The sequence below is a fragment of the Onychomys torridus genome, chromosome 2 (assembly GCF_903995425.1).
Source record: "Onychomys torridus chromosome 2, mOncTor1.1, whole genome shotgun sequence".
Classification (NCBI taxonomy): domain Eukaryota; kingdom Metazoa; phylum Chordata; class Mammalia; order Rodentia; family Cricetidae; genus Onychomys; species Onychomys torridus.
Window position 1 is genome coordinate 115358726 of NC_050444.1, and position 17479 is coordinate 115376204.

Here is a 17479-nt window from a genome sequence, read left to right on the forward strand (position 1 = left end):
TGAGTTGAGACCCTTTTGGGTGAAGACTCAGAGGATTTCAGTCAGAGGATCTGTGGAGTTGGTGAGGTGATTGGTGGCTGTGACTTGCTCTGCTTCTCTGATCTTTCAGCTTTCACCCCAAAATCTGGCTCTGGGTTTTCTATTATAAGACCTTTTTAATATTGGTGTTACATGAAGCAGTGACTTGCTATGTACCCCAGGCTAGCCTTGAATCTGCTGGGCCACCCTCCCTGTACTTTTCTATTTAGGCTGGAATCCAGGTGATCATTTCAGTTCTGGTCTCTGTAAGCTCAAGAGCTCAGTCTGGCCTGCTCCCTGATGCATCCTGGCACAGGTGGGCTGCCTGGCCTTGCTCAGCCCTAAGCATTGTTGAAAGCTGGACTGTGCAGGCAGAGGTGTGTGGTTCAAGTTGATACAGAAGGCAAACAACCCTAAGGAGTCTGGTGCTGGGCAAACCTGGAACAAGGCACAGCTTTTAAAGCATGGAGTCCCCGCACTGTTGCGGGAGGGGGCTGTTCAGCAGTGAGACCTGCATTGTCCCAGGGCAGGGGGAGGGCTGTCCTCACTCTGTGCTCCACCCACGCTGCCCTTTGCCATCCAGAGCTTTATGTAAACAGGGTGTGTGGTGACTGTTACCATGGAGAAGTGCCACAGGGCTGGTCCCTGAGGCTATGCATTTTCTGACAGATTCCATCTGGCGGTGACAGCCTGCATCTGTGGGCTTCTCAGTTGAAGATGCGGAGGGTGGGAAGTGGAGAAAAAGAGACCACCTACGAAGGGAGAGTGTCCCTTAAAAGTAAATGCCTCCTGCAGAGTCTGCTGAAGAAGGATGCATGGAGGTCCATGCATCATAGCTGGGTCTGTGAGCACTAGTTCTTAACACTACAGGCTGAGCATGCACCTGACCGTGAGCTGAAGAGTGGAGGGTTTGCATAGACAGCCCGTGTGTGTGTGTGTGTGTGTGTGTGTGTGTGTGTGTGTGTGTGTGTGTGTGTACATGTGTCTTCCTGTGTGTGCTGTGGTATGTTAACCTGCAGGACCCACTATATATCAGGTAAAGATGAGGACGGCATAATCTCTGTCTCAAAAAGGTTCCTATTTGATGGATGTTCTTAAGCATCTTCCAAATAAGCCTTTCCCAGTGAAAGGCTGGCAGCTGGTGCTCAGGCCTCACTACCCCAGCTTGTCTTGCTCAAGGTCTCCAGAGAAAGCGTAATGACCACCCCACCCTTTCAATTTGCCTCCTAAGCCTGGAGAAAGCACCTGCAGCGCTCTGCATTTTTATCAACGTTGTTGATGACAGCAGATACCTTTGGAACATGATTCTCTCTTCCAATGAGTCTCCAGAAGATCTGTGCTATGGACATCTGCATCTCCAAGGAGAGGTGACTGCTGGAATGACTGTCACGTGGGAACTGGCACAGGGTGCCAGCCTTGGTCCAGTGGATCCCAGCCACAGTTCTCTTCTCACTCTGTTGCTAGAAACCCTGTGCTCCCCCTTGCCCTGAGGAAGTTGTAGTAGGACTCCCCAGTCACACCATACTCAGGCAGATGGAATGTGATCAGGCCCTGGGGGACTCCTCAAGCTCTGCCTAAGACCACATTGGCTGGCTCTCCCCTCCAGCTACTGTCTACAATCCAGCACCCAGCCTGCCGTCCCAGACCCTCACCTGCAGTGACCTGCTCCTCAGTACTGACTTGGCTCTCCCTGCACCAACCCTTGACCAAGCTCTTTGAGACAAGGTTTTTCTGCGTAGCCCTGGGTGTCCTGGAACTCGCTCTGTAGACCAGATTAGCTTTGAACTCAGAGATCTGCCTGCCTCTGCCTCCAAAGTGCTGGATTAAAGGTGTGCACCACCATGTCTGCCGTGGTCCAGGTAATTTAGAATTCTTTAGTGATCCTGTGCACTGCAGATCTTTATCAATATTCCTAGCCCTAGACGACAGGAGCCCTCCCTTCTCTACTTGTGACAAACAAAAATGTCTCTAGACACTGCCAAACCTCCTCTGGATGTCAACATCACCTTCCTGAGGAATACAAGACTGAATCAAGTCTGGTGCGCCGGGCGGTGGTGGCGCACGCCTTTAATCCCAGCACTCGGGAGGCAGAGCCAGGTGGATCTCTGTGAGTTCGAGGCCAGCCTGGGCTACCAAGTGAATTCCAGGAAAGGCGCAAAGCTACACAGAGAAACCCTGTCTCGAAAAAACCAAAAAAAAAAAAAGGAAGAAAAAAAGACTGGTGGCCAGTGGGCTTCTCAGGTGGGGGCAGTCTCCCTGCTCTGGCTCCCCTGACTTCAGATCTTCATCCCCCTTGCTCCCTGCAGACACTAGCGAATGCCAAGGCCCCCACCCAACGCTGTACTGGGACCTGGCTCTAGGTATCACAGTTCCATCCAGCAGTTACAGCTTATAAACACTAAGCGTTCGGGTAGCTCATCATTCTCCCCATTTTACAGAGGTTCACCTACCAGAAGGCACAGAGTCCCTGAACTAGATTCAAACTCACCAGTGCTGGGTTTAAGCCAGTTCTAACAGTTGTACTTGAGCTGTCTCCCCATCGTTTTCCTCCACCTCCAGAAAGCTGGGGAGTTCTCTCTTATTTGTGGCCACCGTGTGGACCCAGGAAGGGATCCCATTCCATGACTTCGTTATTATTCTGGCCAGCTAGGGACCTCCATGGCTCAAGCCTTCTTGGTCTGTCTCATAGGTGTCTCAGGCTTCTTCCAGGCAAGTGCAGTGCTCACTTCTAAGTGGCCCTGGGCTACTATTGTTCAGACTTACTCCGGATTAAGGTAGCCCACAGAGGACTCCCCAACACAGACCCTATCTCATTTCATGTTTGGAAAAGGAGGCTCCACTCTCAGATCCCCTACTCCCAATCCCATGGGAAGGCAGGAGGGTGTACAGGAACTATGACTGGAGGGGTTCAGTCTGACGTGCTGATGGGATATTCTTTGTGGCTCCAACAGGGTCCAGGAAGAGGTGCTATCCTTACATAGCAATGGGCCTCTTTGCCTCCCCAGACTTTTGTTCCCTTTGAACTGTGGGTTTTAAGTACAAATATGCCTGTTTATAGCATTAAATTATGATGCCAACATTAATGATGCTAAGTCTGGTCTGGGAACTTAAGGCTGTAACCTTAGGAAAGGAGCGTAACATCCCTTGGCCTGATTCCCTATCTGTAAAATACAGGGAATTGAGTACACATGGAGCTTGCTGTACTCTAGAAATGCAACCCACTGTAATAAACAGCAATGGGGTCACTTATGACGGAACCCTAAGTTTAGGGGTTATTCATTCACTTGTTGGTAAGTCACTAGCCCATGGCAAGCACTCTGTTACATGTGAGGGATTCAGCAGCAAGGCTGGGCCCCTTCAGCGGGAGAGTAGAGAGTTTGTATGTCCACCAAGGGCATGAGCCTAGGGCTTGACGGAGCTGGATCCTACCAGCTGGGCATGTGAGCATGCTCCTAACCATTTGGTGATTCAGCTTCCTCCAGCAAAATGACAGCAGCAGTGGGACCAACCTTACAGGGTTGTCATGAGATTCACATGCTTTGATCCATGCAACACTAAACATGTTGGTTATCTTCTCCTAGTGGTCCTCATCTTACGAGGTAGTTTATTTAAGGGGACCTTCATTGACTGCAACACCAAGCAGGCTCGCTTGGTAGAATGGATCACCCCACAAAGTAGATCTGTGTCATGGAGGTGTTGTCAACTTAATGACTACAGAGTTGTTTCTATAAACTTTGTGCCGTCACCTGGCACAGATGTCTGCCCAGAGTCTCCCCTGCACACAGAGCTCAGCTGCTGCCTCAAAGCCACATACTAGTTTCGCCAGAGGAGGCTCAGGGCCAAGCCAGGCCTGGACACATTTCCCAAGCACAGTGTTTTAATCTTGTGAGTTTCGCAGCACCAAGGGTATGAGCATTTAACTTCCATTATCTAATTGAAACCCTCCACCAGCCTTATGAGGTCAACTTTATTGCTACGCCATATGGTTTCTTGAATTCTGATGGCTAGCAAGACACTTTTCCAGACAGGTGTTAAATACTTACTGGTTAACTGCCTGTAAGTCTTACCTTGTCAGTCAGGCTGCTGTTGCAGGCCGGGTGTGCCAGGAGTAGTCGTACCAAGTTGGCGTTGCCTTGGCGACAGGCCAGCATGAGGGCAGACGATCCATCATGGTCCTGCAGGTTGACATCCGCTTGGCAGCTCAACAGCGCTTGGACCATGTCCTCCCGATCATGGCTAACTCCCAGCATCAGTGCAGTCTGGCCTCCCTGCACAGAGTGACAGGCAAAGGCTGAAGCTGGGTGTGGCCAGCAAAACTTCTCAAGGAAATGGCCATTGATTGGATCCTCCCTCTGCCTGTGGCATGGGACACATTCTTTTTTTCTGGCTAACTTCTGCTTTCCCATGACTCCAGTCAAATCCTATAACCTTTCCCAAGCACTGCTGGGCTTCCCAGCACGGGCAGCATCACATGGCACTTAGTGATTGCATTTCAATTTCTCTTCATGCTCGGGGGCTAAGAAGTTGACAGCAGAGACTGTTCTTATTTATTTATTTGATTTTACCTTTTGTAGTACAGAGGATTAACTTCAGGGCCCCATACATGCTGGACAAGTGCTCTGCTACTGGGTTCCCCCTAGGGACTATTGTTTTTGTATCAGTCTCCCCAAGGCCTAGCACCAAGTATGTGATGGAATGTGCTGGCTGATGAGTGTGTGAAGGCTGTGGCTTCGGCTGGAGCCGCCTTTCCCTGGGAAGCCTCAGTCTGCTCAGTGCCCATTAGGTTTTGTTGAATGATACCTGGAACCCTCTTGTCTAAACAAGACCTCTGTTTGCAGGCCCCATATCATTCCTAACCCCTGACCAGTGATAGGGTGGTTATCTTTTGTATCCCCATGGTCCCCAGTGGACATAGCAATGGGTTAGACTCAGAGAACCAACCCAAGTTCTGTCTCTGCTCTTTAATGTGTGATGATACCAGATTCTCATTTTCCCTAAATCTTGGCTTTCCTTGGCTTGAAAATTAATCTTGCAATTATTTTTCCTGCCGTGCAGTGGTGGCACACACCTTTAATCCCAGTACTCGGGAGGTAGAAGCAGGTGGATCTTGGTGAGTTCGAGGCCAGACAGGCCTCTACACAGAGAAACCCTGTCTCAAAAACAAAACAAAACAATTTTTTTCCCCTATGTGCCTTATGTGGCTCTTGTGGAAATCAAATGAGATAAAGAGTATAAATACAGTAACATGAGGTGGTAATCTTTCTGATTATAAAGTGACAATTATTTCTTATTTACATAGGTCTGCTACATGTTCGTGTATTTTCTTACAGCCTTCCCCTATGACTTACTGTATTGTGCCAACTCTTTTTGGGTTTGAAGGTCAGGCTTGTTTCTCCAGGTTGCCAAGAATAAGGCAAGGTCTATGCCTTCTCTCCCTCCAGAACCCACTGGCTCTAGGACAGTGGGTCTCAACCTCCTCAATGCTGGGGCCCTTTAATACGCTTCCTGTTGTGGTGACCCCTGACCACATAATTATTTTTGTTGCTACTTCATAACTGTAATTTTGTTACTGTTATGAATCATAATATAAATATCTGTGTTTTCCAGTGGTCTTAGGCAACCCTTGTGTAAGGGTCACTTGACCTTAAAGGGGTGGCGATCCAGAGGATAAGAGCTACTGTGTCGTTCATGTCAAAAGCACTGAGAGCATACGGCTAGTATAGTTTCAGTAACTACACAAGAAAAGGGATTTGCAGTCAGAAATTTCCTGGCTCTGCCACTCAGCACTTGTGTGGACTAGACACGTGCAAGTTCATCTCTGCACCGCCTGCCTCATGGAGCCGTGCAGAGACCCAAGGGCAGCAAGTTAGTAAGTGTCCATTGCCATTATCTCTAAGAGGGCTAGAGACAGTATGTGGCAGTTGTTCAGTAGGTGAGTGTGAATAACTAAGTGTTTTGAGTCCCCATTTCTCTGGAACCCTGGCAGATCTTTCCCAGTTTGCCTTTGAGAGGGTGATTGCTCAGCCTGGAGGTAATGGTTGCTCACTAGATTAACTAGTCCTGAGGTTTCCTCTCCCCACCACACTGGAAGCCAAGTGACACAGCAGACAGCCCCCCCCCCCCCAGACTCTGGGGCTCCCTCTCCTTACCTTCCTTCTGGTTTAGATTAATACAACTTAGTTTAGTTCAGTAGTTGGTCATTTCCAGAGCGGCACTATATACCAGCCCCTGCAGCAACCTTGGAGATATGAAGATGTATTCCTCAAAGACTCCCAGCTCACTCCCATCCCCCTCCAGAGTCCCAGGGGAGCCAAATAGCTACAGCCGTGGGTCCCAGATTTCTCTTGGTGACCTGGACAAGACTCAGACCTTCCTAGAACCCATTACACCTCAGGAAAGAGGTGGGACTGGCTTTGATCATGGTGAGCATCCCCTTTTCCTATTAAAAAAAATCAACATGCTTGTTAGGACAATACTATTTAAAATAAAAATACTGTAGAGTCTTCTGGAGTAGGAGTTGTATGTGGGTGAGAATACTTTGAAAACCAGAAAGTGAGTTACAGATACCTGTGTGCCGCCATCAGTAGGAAGCTATCAGACAACAGCAACATTTCCCAAATGATGCTTCTGTGTGTGTGTGTGTGTGTGTGTGTGTGTGTGTGTGTGTGTGTGTGTGTGTTTGCATGCGCGCCTACACACGCCAACGCAATATGTATGTGCATGTTGTGTATGCGGGTTATGAAAGTCATGCTTGACAAATGTCCACCTTATTGCAGCCAGCAGCTTCAGCAATCCTCCTGTCTCTGCCGCCCACAGACCTGGGGTTGCAGATGTGGGCAGATGCATGCCTACCTTTTTAGTAGAGTATTGGGATCCAAATGCTTGAGCAGCAAATGTTCTAACCACTGCCCTATCTCCTGAATCCCTGAAAGCTCTTGGATGAGGTATGCAAAGTGACTTTGTAGCCACCCAGGATGCTGCCAGCAATTTTGGGGAGTGCAGAAGCGCAGAGCTCAATACAAACATTTAATTATTTTATTTTGTTTTGGTTTTTCAACACAGGGTTTCTCTGTATAGCTTTGCACCTTTCCTGGAACTCGCTCTGTAGCCCAGGCTGGCCTCAAACTCACAGAGATCCACATGCCTCTGACTCCCGAGTGCTGGGATTAAAGGCGTGTGCTGCCACCGCCCGACTAAAAAAAAATTTGTTTTTTCAAAGCTGAGGACCGAACCCAGGGCCTTGCGCTTCCTAGGCAAGCACTCTACCACTGAGCTAAATCCCCAACCTAAATTTTTTAGTTTGTTATTTTATGTGTATATGTGTATGTTTGCCTGCACATATGTCTGGGTTGTGGAATAATCTTTTTGTACATTGTAAAGATGTCATTCTGACTAGTTTAATAAAAAGCTGAATGGCCAATAGCCAGGCACAGAGGATGCTGGGAAGCAGCATGGGCAGCAGTACAGAGTAAAGGTAATAAAGCCAGGAGGCCGAAAGTAAATGGATAGAAATGAGTTAATGTAAATTATAAGAGCTGGTAGCACAAGCCTAAGCTATTGGCAGAGCTTCCATAATTTCATAAGTCTCCATGTTGTGATCTGGGAGCTGGCTGGTGGGACAGAAAAATCCAACTACATGTCTGTGCCCAAGGAGGTCAGAAGAGGGCATCAAATTCCCTGGAACTGGAGTTATAGATGGTTATGAAGAGCCATGTGAGTGCTGGGAATTGAACCTGGGTCCTCTGGAAGAGCAGCCAGTGCTCTTAACCACTGAACCATATATCCAGTCCCCAGATGAGCTTTTAAAGTATGTTTACATAGCAAGGAGCTTTTGAAGAGGCAGTGTCTCCTAAGACAGGTCAGGCTTGCTTATCGCCTATTATAAAAGATTCCAGCTCTCCAAATTCAGGGTGTCTCTCCTATAATACAGCTGCAATGGCCTGCTAACAAGTGTCCCTGTGTGTTAAGGGCTGGTTACCTAGCCTCTCCCCCTCCTTCCTCCCTCCTTCCTCCCTCGCCTTTTCTCTCTGCAGGAGGCAGCAGATTCCTCTACTGTGAGTTCCTGCCAAGACATCCTGTCTCACTGCTGGCATAAGGGCAACAGGACTAAGCAGCTGGAGACTGGTGCCTCTGAAATCAGGAGGCAAACCTTTCCTTTGTGTAAGTCCCTGGGAGTCACCCAGGCCCTCAAACATAGAAGGCAAGCACCCACTGCCGCTAGCTACACCCTTTCATTATAAGTGACTGTCTTTCTGGTGTCACTCACTCTGGCTGGTGGGCAGGTAAGGAAAGACAGGAGTAGTTTGAGACCTGGTGACTTTAAGGACCAAAGAAGCAGGTCAGCCATATTGCTCAGTTCCAGCAGAATTCTACAGTAATGTTGTGGGTTAGAAGAGCCCTGGGAGGCAGGGTCCTCATAGCCCCTGGGAGTGAGTGACTGGTGACAGTTCCTGCCTGTCTTGCTCCCCACACTTCCTCTCTGCCGCTATAATGGAGATTCATGACTTCATTAAAATGGCTTTGGGAAGCAGAGAGATGGCTCAGTGACTAAGGGTATGAGTTGCTCAGACATAGGACATGAATTTGGTTTCCAGCACCCATGCGGGGCAGCTCATAACAGCCTGTAAATCCAATTCCTGGGGGATCTGACACCTCTGGCCTCCACGGACACCTGCATATACCTGGTACACACACACACACACACACACACACACACACACACACACACACACACATTTAAAAATAATAAAATAGCTGAGTGCGGTGGCTTACGTCTTTATCCCCACTTTCGAGTCAGAGGCAGGCAGATACTCTGAGTTTGAGGCCAGCCTGGTCTACAGAGCAAGTTCCAAGGTAGCCAGGACTAGCTATACAGAGAAACCCTGTCTCAAAATAACAACAACAAAATCTTTTTGTAAAAGGCTTTGGAGAGGAGATAATCGGCAATAACTCTAAAGTATTGATCTTCCTAAATGTGTCCTGGGTCAAGCTCTGGTGAGTCACAGAGGTGAGGGGCTGCAGTAGCCAGACAGCAAAGCCCTTCCCAAGAGGCTAGTATTAGGAATTTGGTTGGAAAAGTTAAGTCCAGGTGGAATTTTCCCTGTTTTAGTTTGGAACAGAAACCAGATGACTCAGTGACCCCTGAGCCAGCCTGTCTAGGTCCCAAGAGTCTTTAAGGAGAATCAAATATTGGGGTTTTGGACAGATGCCGTCTGATGGCCCCAGCATTTTGGAGTGGAGGACACTCCATGGATCTAAATGGAACCCACTGCACTGGCAGAATGAAACTAGAGGGCGTCCCGTTTCTTGAGAAGCAGAGAGACCAAGCGCTTGCCACCTACCTGAGTTGCTTGGATGTTTACATCCCCTTCTCTCAAGAGCTTCCAGACCACCGCCATGTCTTCTTTCGTCTCTGCAGAAGCCAAGGGGGTGATCATCACAGCAGTGTAGCCAGCCTTGTTCTGATGATCCACGTTGCAGACGCCTACAAGGGAAGGTATGGGTGTTGGACCAGCCTGGGCTGGAGCCAGGCTCCATTTCAACAGTTCAACAGGACACTGCTGGCTAGCTAAACACCACGGACTAGTGCTTCCACAGTAAAGTCACTGGCTTACATTTTTAGCAGCCATTAGAACTGGCAAATTTTCTTTTTTTAAAAAGTTAATTATTTTTTCATTTTACATACCATCCCCAGTTCCCCTTCCTTCCCCTTTCCCTACCCCCTACCCCACCTACCCCCCTTCCCACCCCCCCCATCCACTCCTCAGAGGCCTCCCTTGGGTTGAGGCGGGGCCTAGCCCCTCACTCTTGCATCAAGGCTGAGCAAGGTATCCCACCATGGAGGATGGGCTCCAAAAAAGCCAAGAACTGGCTAGTTTTCTCTACAGGTGTTCTGAGGATCCCTGGCAAGGGAGGACCACAAAAGGGCCAGAGACAGACAAAGGGTCAATGACAATGATTTTATTTTGAAAACCTGGGCACGACACACAGTCTTCCTAGATGAGGATCTTCAAAGCCAGAGAGGTCATAAACTCTCCACATGATGGAGGAGGTTCGACCAGGATTTGGATGGCCTGGCACCAGCTCCCATCCCTCTTACAACCATACCACACTCACAGGTGTGCCCACAGGCTCACTCTTGCTAGCTCATCTTGAGCTCAGAATGACAGTCAAATCTGTAGGGCCTAGCCAAGGGCTCATGTCCCATGTTTCAGAGCATGAAAACAATACAGGACAAACAGAACATCTCTGAGGGAAGTAAAGAACGTCCTAATTCTTGTACTGGAACAATGGAGAATATACCTTTCATAATAGAATGATAAACTAAGATATTTTTAAGATGAGGTAGTAAATGATAATTTAAAAGAAACTCCTGAGTTATAGCCCCAAGGATATGCTTTCATGTCCTTCTGCATCAAAGAGGCACATAGACCGAGACCTGGGGTCCAAATGACCCCACGTCAGGCACCTTTCCTGCTCCCTTAACTGGACACTTTATCACTTTCCCATCTTGAAATCACATCTAGAGCTCTCTCTTCCCAGCCATCATCCCACCCCACTCTGATTTCAAGCCACCCCCAGTGTCACACAGTCCACTTCCTGCTGCCTGCATATCAGCATACAGCGCTACCTCTCCAGCACCATGTCTGTCTGCCTGCTGCCATGTCCTGACATGATGATAATGGACTGAATCTCTGAACTGTAAGTGAGCTACCACAATCAAATGTTTTCTTTGTAAGAGTTGCTATGGTTGTGGTGTCTCTTCAGAACAATAGAAACCCTAACTAAGAAGAGTTGTGAGCCTACACGTGGGTACTGGGAAACGAACCTGAGTCCTCTGGAGGTGCAGCCTGTTCTTAACCGATGAGCCATCTTTCTGGGCCCCAACTCTGATTTAAGCTATAAGTTTCCTAGAAACAGAGGGCTCACTCCTGACTCACCTTTGCATCCCTGATTCATAAGTCATAAGAAATCAACAGATACTTAATGAAAGATACATGAGTCAAATTGGTTAATTGGAGCCATGCTTTTGTTAATAGTGTTTTTGTTTGTTTGTTTGTTTGTTTGTTTGTTTTTGGATTTTTTTGGTTGTTTGGTTTTGGTTTCTCTGTGTAGCTTTGGAGCCTTTTCCTAGAACTCACTCTGTAGCCCAGGCTGGCCTTGAATTCATAGAAATCCGCCTGCCTCTACCTCTCAAGTGCTGGGATTAAAGGTGTGTGCCACCACCACCTGGCTGTTAATAGTGTTTTATGGCGACAAGAGACGGTGGCCTTTCCTAAAGATGTGGCACAGCTCTGGAGGTGGACAGACCAAATGCAAATCTGCTTCATGACCTGAGCATATTCTATAACCCCAAGTCTCAGTTGCTCATCTGCAACATGAGCAGGATCGTCCTGATGACGCCACAGGGGTGAGAAATACTGTGGAGAATAAATGGCAGAGGACAGGCAGTGGGGACTTGCTCCTGTGGTGCACGTACTAAGACGGGATGCTACAGAGGGTAGCCTGAGCCCTGTGAAAGGAAGACATGCACACTTGTGAAGACTTCTGCATTAAGAAACAAAACAACGCTGGGCAGTGGTGGCGCACGCCTGTAATACCGGCACTCGGGAGGCAGAGGCAGGTGGATCTCTGTGAGTTCGAGGCCAGCCTGGTCTACAGAGCTAGTCCAGGACAGGCTCCAAAAGCTACAGAGAAATGCTGTCTCGAAAAACCAAAAAAAAAAGAAAGAAAGAAACAAAACAACAAAACATGCCTTTAATCCCAGCACTTGGGAGGCAGAGGCAGGTGGAACTCTGAGTTCAAAGCCAGCCTGAGCTACCCAGTGGAACACTGCTTTGAAAAACAAACAAACAAACAAACAAAAGAGCAGGCAAATGGTCTGGTCCTGTACCTGGACTACAAGAGGAACCAGAGGATGAGAAAGGAGGATGATACAATAAGGCCCTTACTATAGTCCCAGACTCTCAGAAAGCTGAGGCAGGAGGATGATTTGAGTCTAGGATAGCGTGGGCAACATAAAAAGATCCTGTTTTATAGGAACCAGGAGGTGGGTCTCTAGAGAGAGACACAGATGTCGCGGAGCTGTTTCTGACCTGTGTCCAGCAGCACCTTCACAAGGGCGAAGTTGGAGTATGACACACTGTAGTGGAGGGCTGTGTTCCCACTTCGGTCAGCCAGGTTGACAAGCAGCTTCAGAAGATGTGGGGAATAAGGCTGGACCTCGAGGAGGTAGGCGGCCACCACTGCAGGGCTAGATAACTTCCGGCTGGACACACGGAACCACTCTTGACTGATGGTATTCAAGCTTTGCCTCTGAGATGGCAGAAATTCTGATTATAAGAGATTCCCTGGCCTAGGTACCCTAGTTAGAGCTCCCAGTGACACTTGGATAGGTCAGCTTTGGGGTACTTCTATCTTCCTGTGTTTTATCTGGGGGTTCTGAGACGGCAGGACCAAGAAATCTGCAGCACACTCAATGCCGGTGTGTTTCTCCCCACCCTCTGCTTCCCACCCATTGGCAACCACATACATAGAAAACAACCACATAGAAAACAACCACATAGAAAACAACCACATACAGAACAACCACATACAAAACAACCACACAGAAAACAACCACACAGAAAACAACCACATAGAAAACAACCACTTACAAAATGACCACATACAGAACAACCACATACAAAACAACCACATAGAAAACAAATATCAAGCAGAGACAGCAGCTCTGTGTGTGACAAGCCCTAATGTTTAAGGCCACATGTTTAGAATATTTATCTGGAGGGCAAGAGAGACTGCTGGGATGTGTTTATTATAAATGGTTTTATGTTCATTCTGGAAGGGGCACCAGGGTTTAGTCATTAAATCCACATAACCAGACGCAAGCTCTGGCTCAGCCATGTGATTGTACGCCCTCACAGAATACCTCTTGTCCCTGTGATAAAATGGGGCTGGATTCCTTATTTCCATGGTTCTATAGGGTGAGGTAATTTGAAAACCTATTCTGTCTCTTGGGCGGGGGTAAGGTGGCAGAGATGAAGGGGACTCGCAGCCTACAGTTTGATGGAATGTGGGGTGGTGCCAAGCTTGCATGCACGGGAACTTGTGGCACATTTCCAGAGTGGGAACATCAGAGTCACATGTGGCTGAATCATTTCTCTATATCAGAGTATCTTCTTTATCTAGGGAATCGAGAAATCCTGGAGGAAAGCCATGGTGTTATGGAATATAGTGGTAGATTTTAAACCAAGAACTGAAACTGGTAGAGTCCTTGCTGAGCATGCATCCCATTCTTAGCCCCACCTAAAAGCAGGCACAGTGGCAGCTGGAGGCAGTAGAATCAGAAAGTTCAAGATCACGCTTGGCTACATGATGAGTTTGAGATCAGGCTGGCCTGTATGAGACCTTATCTCAAAATGAATGAATGAATGAATGAACAAAGAGTTAAAACCGAGCTTAGTTATGTAATCTGAGCATCAGGAGTCTCTATCAACATCCATCTCACATATCATCAGGTCCTTAGCAATCTGGGGAATGCTATTTGCCAAATCAGCTAAGATTAAAAGGAAAAACCAACAACCAAAAATGGGTTGGGTGAGTAACAAACACTGCCGAATTGATCATTTTTAATCTCTGGGCTGCTCTGCTGAGGGAGCAAATGGGCTTTGAAAGTGCTTACAGGTTTTCCCACTTTGGGTCTGACAGCTGTCTCCTGGCTCAGGCCAGTAGCCCTTGATTAAAAATAGAACACAAGAATTATAGGTTCAAATCTCCATGGGACATAAGCATGGGCCAGATCAAATGGAGGAATGTTCTTATTTATTTTTGGTCTCCTGACCCATCAATACATGTTAAGCAAAGCAGTAGAATGGTGGAATCAAGTGGGAGGACTCGGGGAGATAGAGACAGGCTACAACCACTGTCATTTATTGATGAGGAGACCAGGCCCTGAGCAGTGAAGTAACTGCCTTCGGAAGAGGTCCCGGAAGTAAAACACATTCCACATGCCCTTTCTACTTTACCCATGGTTTTGTTGCGCTTCAAGGTACTTTGAATCCTAAGGCACAGAGTTTGGTGGTAGTTACAACTTCTAGAAACATGGTAAAAATGCCTCTGACCCCATGGCTAGCTTTCTTGTGCATTAATCCTTCTGTTCCCTCAGCCTAGCCCATCCCCTGAGGGGAAAGCATTTGGGTCAATCACAGAATGCCTGAGGAGTGAGACTCCATGTGCACACACACTCTGCTGCCTCAGATAAGGGACCAAAGTCACCCCATTGGAAACCTCCATGAGACAGTGGAAAGTCCAAGTACCAAGAGCTGCTCCGTGGTGGCCCCGGTTTCCGGCAGGTGCTGGCTCAGCGCCCGGCATGCGTTAAGAAATTCCTCTGAGGGTTTACATCTAAAGAAAATAGAGAGATTATATCGTTCAATTTCCTGACAAAAAAGATATTCACTGCCCACCTTCAGCAGCTGAAATGCTCAAAGCTGGGAGACTACTCCACAAGAGGGACGTTCCTAAAAAACATGGCCGCTCATAGTTCTATGTGGCTTGGCAGCTGAGCGCTTCTTGCTTTTGGCAGGGGCTGGAGCAGATAAGGAAGGCATGGGGCAAAGGCCCCACGCTAGTCATTGTCCTGCCAGGAAGGAAAGCGGTCCCTTCCTGCCTGGGTGCTCAGAAAAGCCAAAGAACCTAATGCATACGAGCAGACTTTTCTGGTTAGTTCCCCATGAGATGCTGTGAGGCTGGGGTGTCCAGTGACAGATACTTGTCCCATGACTGAGAGGACCTCCTCTCTCATGGAGATTTAATAGCGTGGTCTGCTTGGGCTGTTGTAACAGAGCTTCCCTGGGGGCCTGCTTAGAGTCAGCTCTGGTCTTCCATCCTCCAAACTCAGGCTCAGGATGGCAGAGGTGACATCAGTGGTTCTACTGGCCTATTTCTATGTGTTGTGGGCTGACACTGTGCTGGGCAGTTGACAGCATTTCTTCATACAGTCCCCAGATCCAACCTATCTGGCTGCTTCTCAGATGAGGACATTGAGGGGGCTGTAGGTTAAAGACCCTGAGGGTCAAAGTGTGGAACTACAAGTGTGGCCACGGGACCAGCGCATGAAATCCCAACACTCGGGCTATGACAGAAGAGACTGTGTAAGACTCAGAAGTCCCGGGACACAAATCCTTGCCCTACTTGGGGGAATCACCTCATCTCCCAATGCCTTTGTTTCCACATGTGTAAACAAGGATCGCAGTAAGTTCTAAATTCTAGGACTGCTAAGAGGATTCCTAAAACACGCATCAAGTCTGTCCTATTTACAGTGCCAACAAATGCTGGTTTTACACAGAGAACCTGGGCCATTGGGATTGTTCCTCATGGAGGCAGGGGTCACATTTGTTTGGTTCACTGAGCACAGGGGTTGGCACAAAATAGAACCTCAGCAAACATTGCTGAATGGATGGGTAAAAGTACACACACACACACACACACACACACACACACACACACACACACACAATGGGACTAGATGGAGAAGTATGTCCTTGTCCCTCTTTAGAGGGACATGTGTCTCATTTCCCCCTCCATGACTCACCTCTCAGGTGTCAGATGAGAGATTTCCTCCCCAGATCCACTCGTCTGGCCTGAGTTACTGGTGCCTTCGGGGACACCCTGCTCAGCCTCACAGGCAGCATGCACGTCTCTGTCCTGTGTAGGCTCTGAGCAATCAAGCTTCTTCTCCGTCTCACTGTCAGACACATCCTCAGGGGAGCTGTCCTCACCACTGGTCTCCTCACTGGAAGTGGTCTCATAGCTAGGAAAGGACACAAAGGTCATTTGGTCCATCCTTCGTGACCAGGGCCAGTGGTTCATGTCAACAATAGTACGTGCTTCTGGAACTCTGTGTTCAAGAGAGGAGCCCAAGGCTAGGCTAACATCCCTACACCCACCTTCGGTTCCTGAACTGCCTCACCTCTCTGTGTGGCCAGGAATCCTTTAGCCTCCTGCTCCAGCCTGGATGATAGCTGACAGAAGCAAACCCCTCAATACCTGCTGCACGTAGGCTCTGATGTGATAACAGCCACAACTTGAATGGCAGTGGAGGAAGGAAGACTTACTTCAAATTGAACACAGGTTGGGCACACCTGCAAGTTCAGCACTCAGGGGGACTGAGGCAGGAGAACCGAGAGTGTGGCTGTCCTGGGCTCTATAGTAAGACTCCGTCTCAACAAAAAAGTGTGTGTGTGTGTGTGTGTGTGTGTGTGTGTGATATAGGCTCTTAACCTTGGCTAGAACCTTTGGAGTGTTTAGCATTCTCAGTGTGTGAACTGTACCCCAAACTAACTACACCAGTCTCCCTGATCTCAATCAAGAATTTCTAAAGCTTGGTGTCCCTGGTGTGTAGCCATGCTGAGCATCATGGTTCTAGAGGTCCAAATACTGAGAAATGGCCAGGCCAAGACTCTCTGGGCAGGGCAAGCAACGAGAAGAAAGGAAGGTGGCCAAGCCATCAGGCCCCTTCCAGGTCTGGCCTAGAACCCCTTCAGGTTTCTGTAGCATCCGGTACCTTTTCGCCAAGAGAACAGCCAATCAGCAGTTCCGCCTTCCTTATTTTTAAAAAATTATATTACATCTATGTATTCATTTGTGTTCTCTCTCTCTCTCTCTCTCTCTCTCTCTCTCTCTCTCTCACACACACACACACACACACACACACACATCACAGTGTGCATAGGGAGAACAGTCTGAGGGTATCCGTTCTCTCCCTCCACCTTGTACGTCCTGGGGATTGAACTCAGGTCCTCAGGCTTGGTGGCAAGCACTTTTACCATCTGTGCCATCTCACTGGGCTCTCTGTTTCTTGACTTACCTGTGAGCCAAGGGTAGCAACCAGGATTTACTTTCCTTTTTTTTTTTAAACCCTGTCATCTAACTTATAGATGTCTTTCAATGACCATTTGTGAAGTGACCAATTTAGACACAACTTAAGAGCATACCATTCAACCACGAACTGCATACTCCCAAGATTATATTGCTTAGTGATGTCACCAATGTCTTAGCTTGTGCAGTACTCTGATGCTCACACAGTGATGGCATCCCCAACTATGCCTTTCTCAGAATGCATTCTTATTGCTAGATGCCACGTGACCATATGTAATGCTCAGTCTCCCAGTCTAGAGCAGGCTTGGCTCATGTTCTCTATCAATGGACTAATTGTTTTTAGTTTGATTTGCAGAAGAAAAAAACGGATTGGGTTTGGGGATGTAGTCGTAGATATTCTGTGCAAGACCCAGGTTCAAGTCCCAGCACCAGAAATAAACAAAGAGATCCAACTTGAAGTTCAACAAATCAGCCAAGCTTGTGCTAGTTTCAGTGTTGTGTTCCAAGGGCCCAGAGACCCTGAAACTCCCACAATCCACCTGGAGGTGGGCCCTGAGGAGACCAGGACAAGCCATTGAAAGTA

At 48.1% G+C, this 17479-nt stretch overlaps 1 protein-coding gene across 2 annotated transcripts in view; it reads right to left on the reverse strand.

The window, feature by feature from the left end:
- Kank4 (KN motif and ankyrin repeat domains 4) overlaps positions 1–17479 on the reverse strand; it is a 68554-nt gene that overhangs the window by 3867 nt on the left and 47208 nt on the right. For both annotated transcript variants that reach the window (XM_036179570.1, XM_036179572.1), the window contains exons 5-9: positions 15611–15829; positions 14334–14421; positions 12114–12333; positions 9360–9502; positions 4086–4286 (exon numbers count right to left, since the gene is read on the reverse strand). In XM_036179570.1, coding sequence (XP_036035463.1) covers positions 4086–4286; positions 9360–9502; positions 12114–12333; positions 14334–14421; positions 15611–15829 — 871 coding nt within the window. The remainder of the gene's footprint in view (positions 1–4085; positions 4287–9359; positions 9503–12113; positions 12334–14333; positions 14422–15610; positions 15830–17479) is intronic.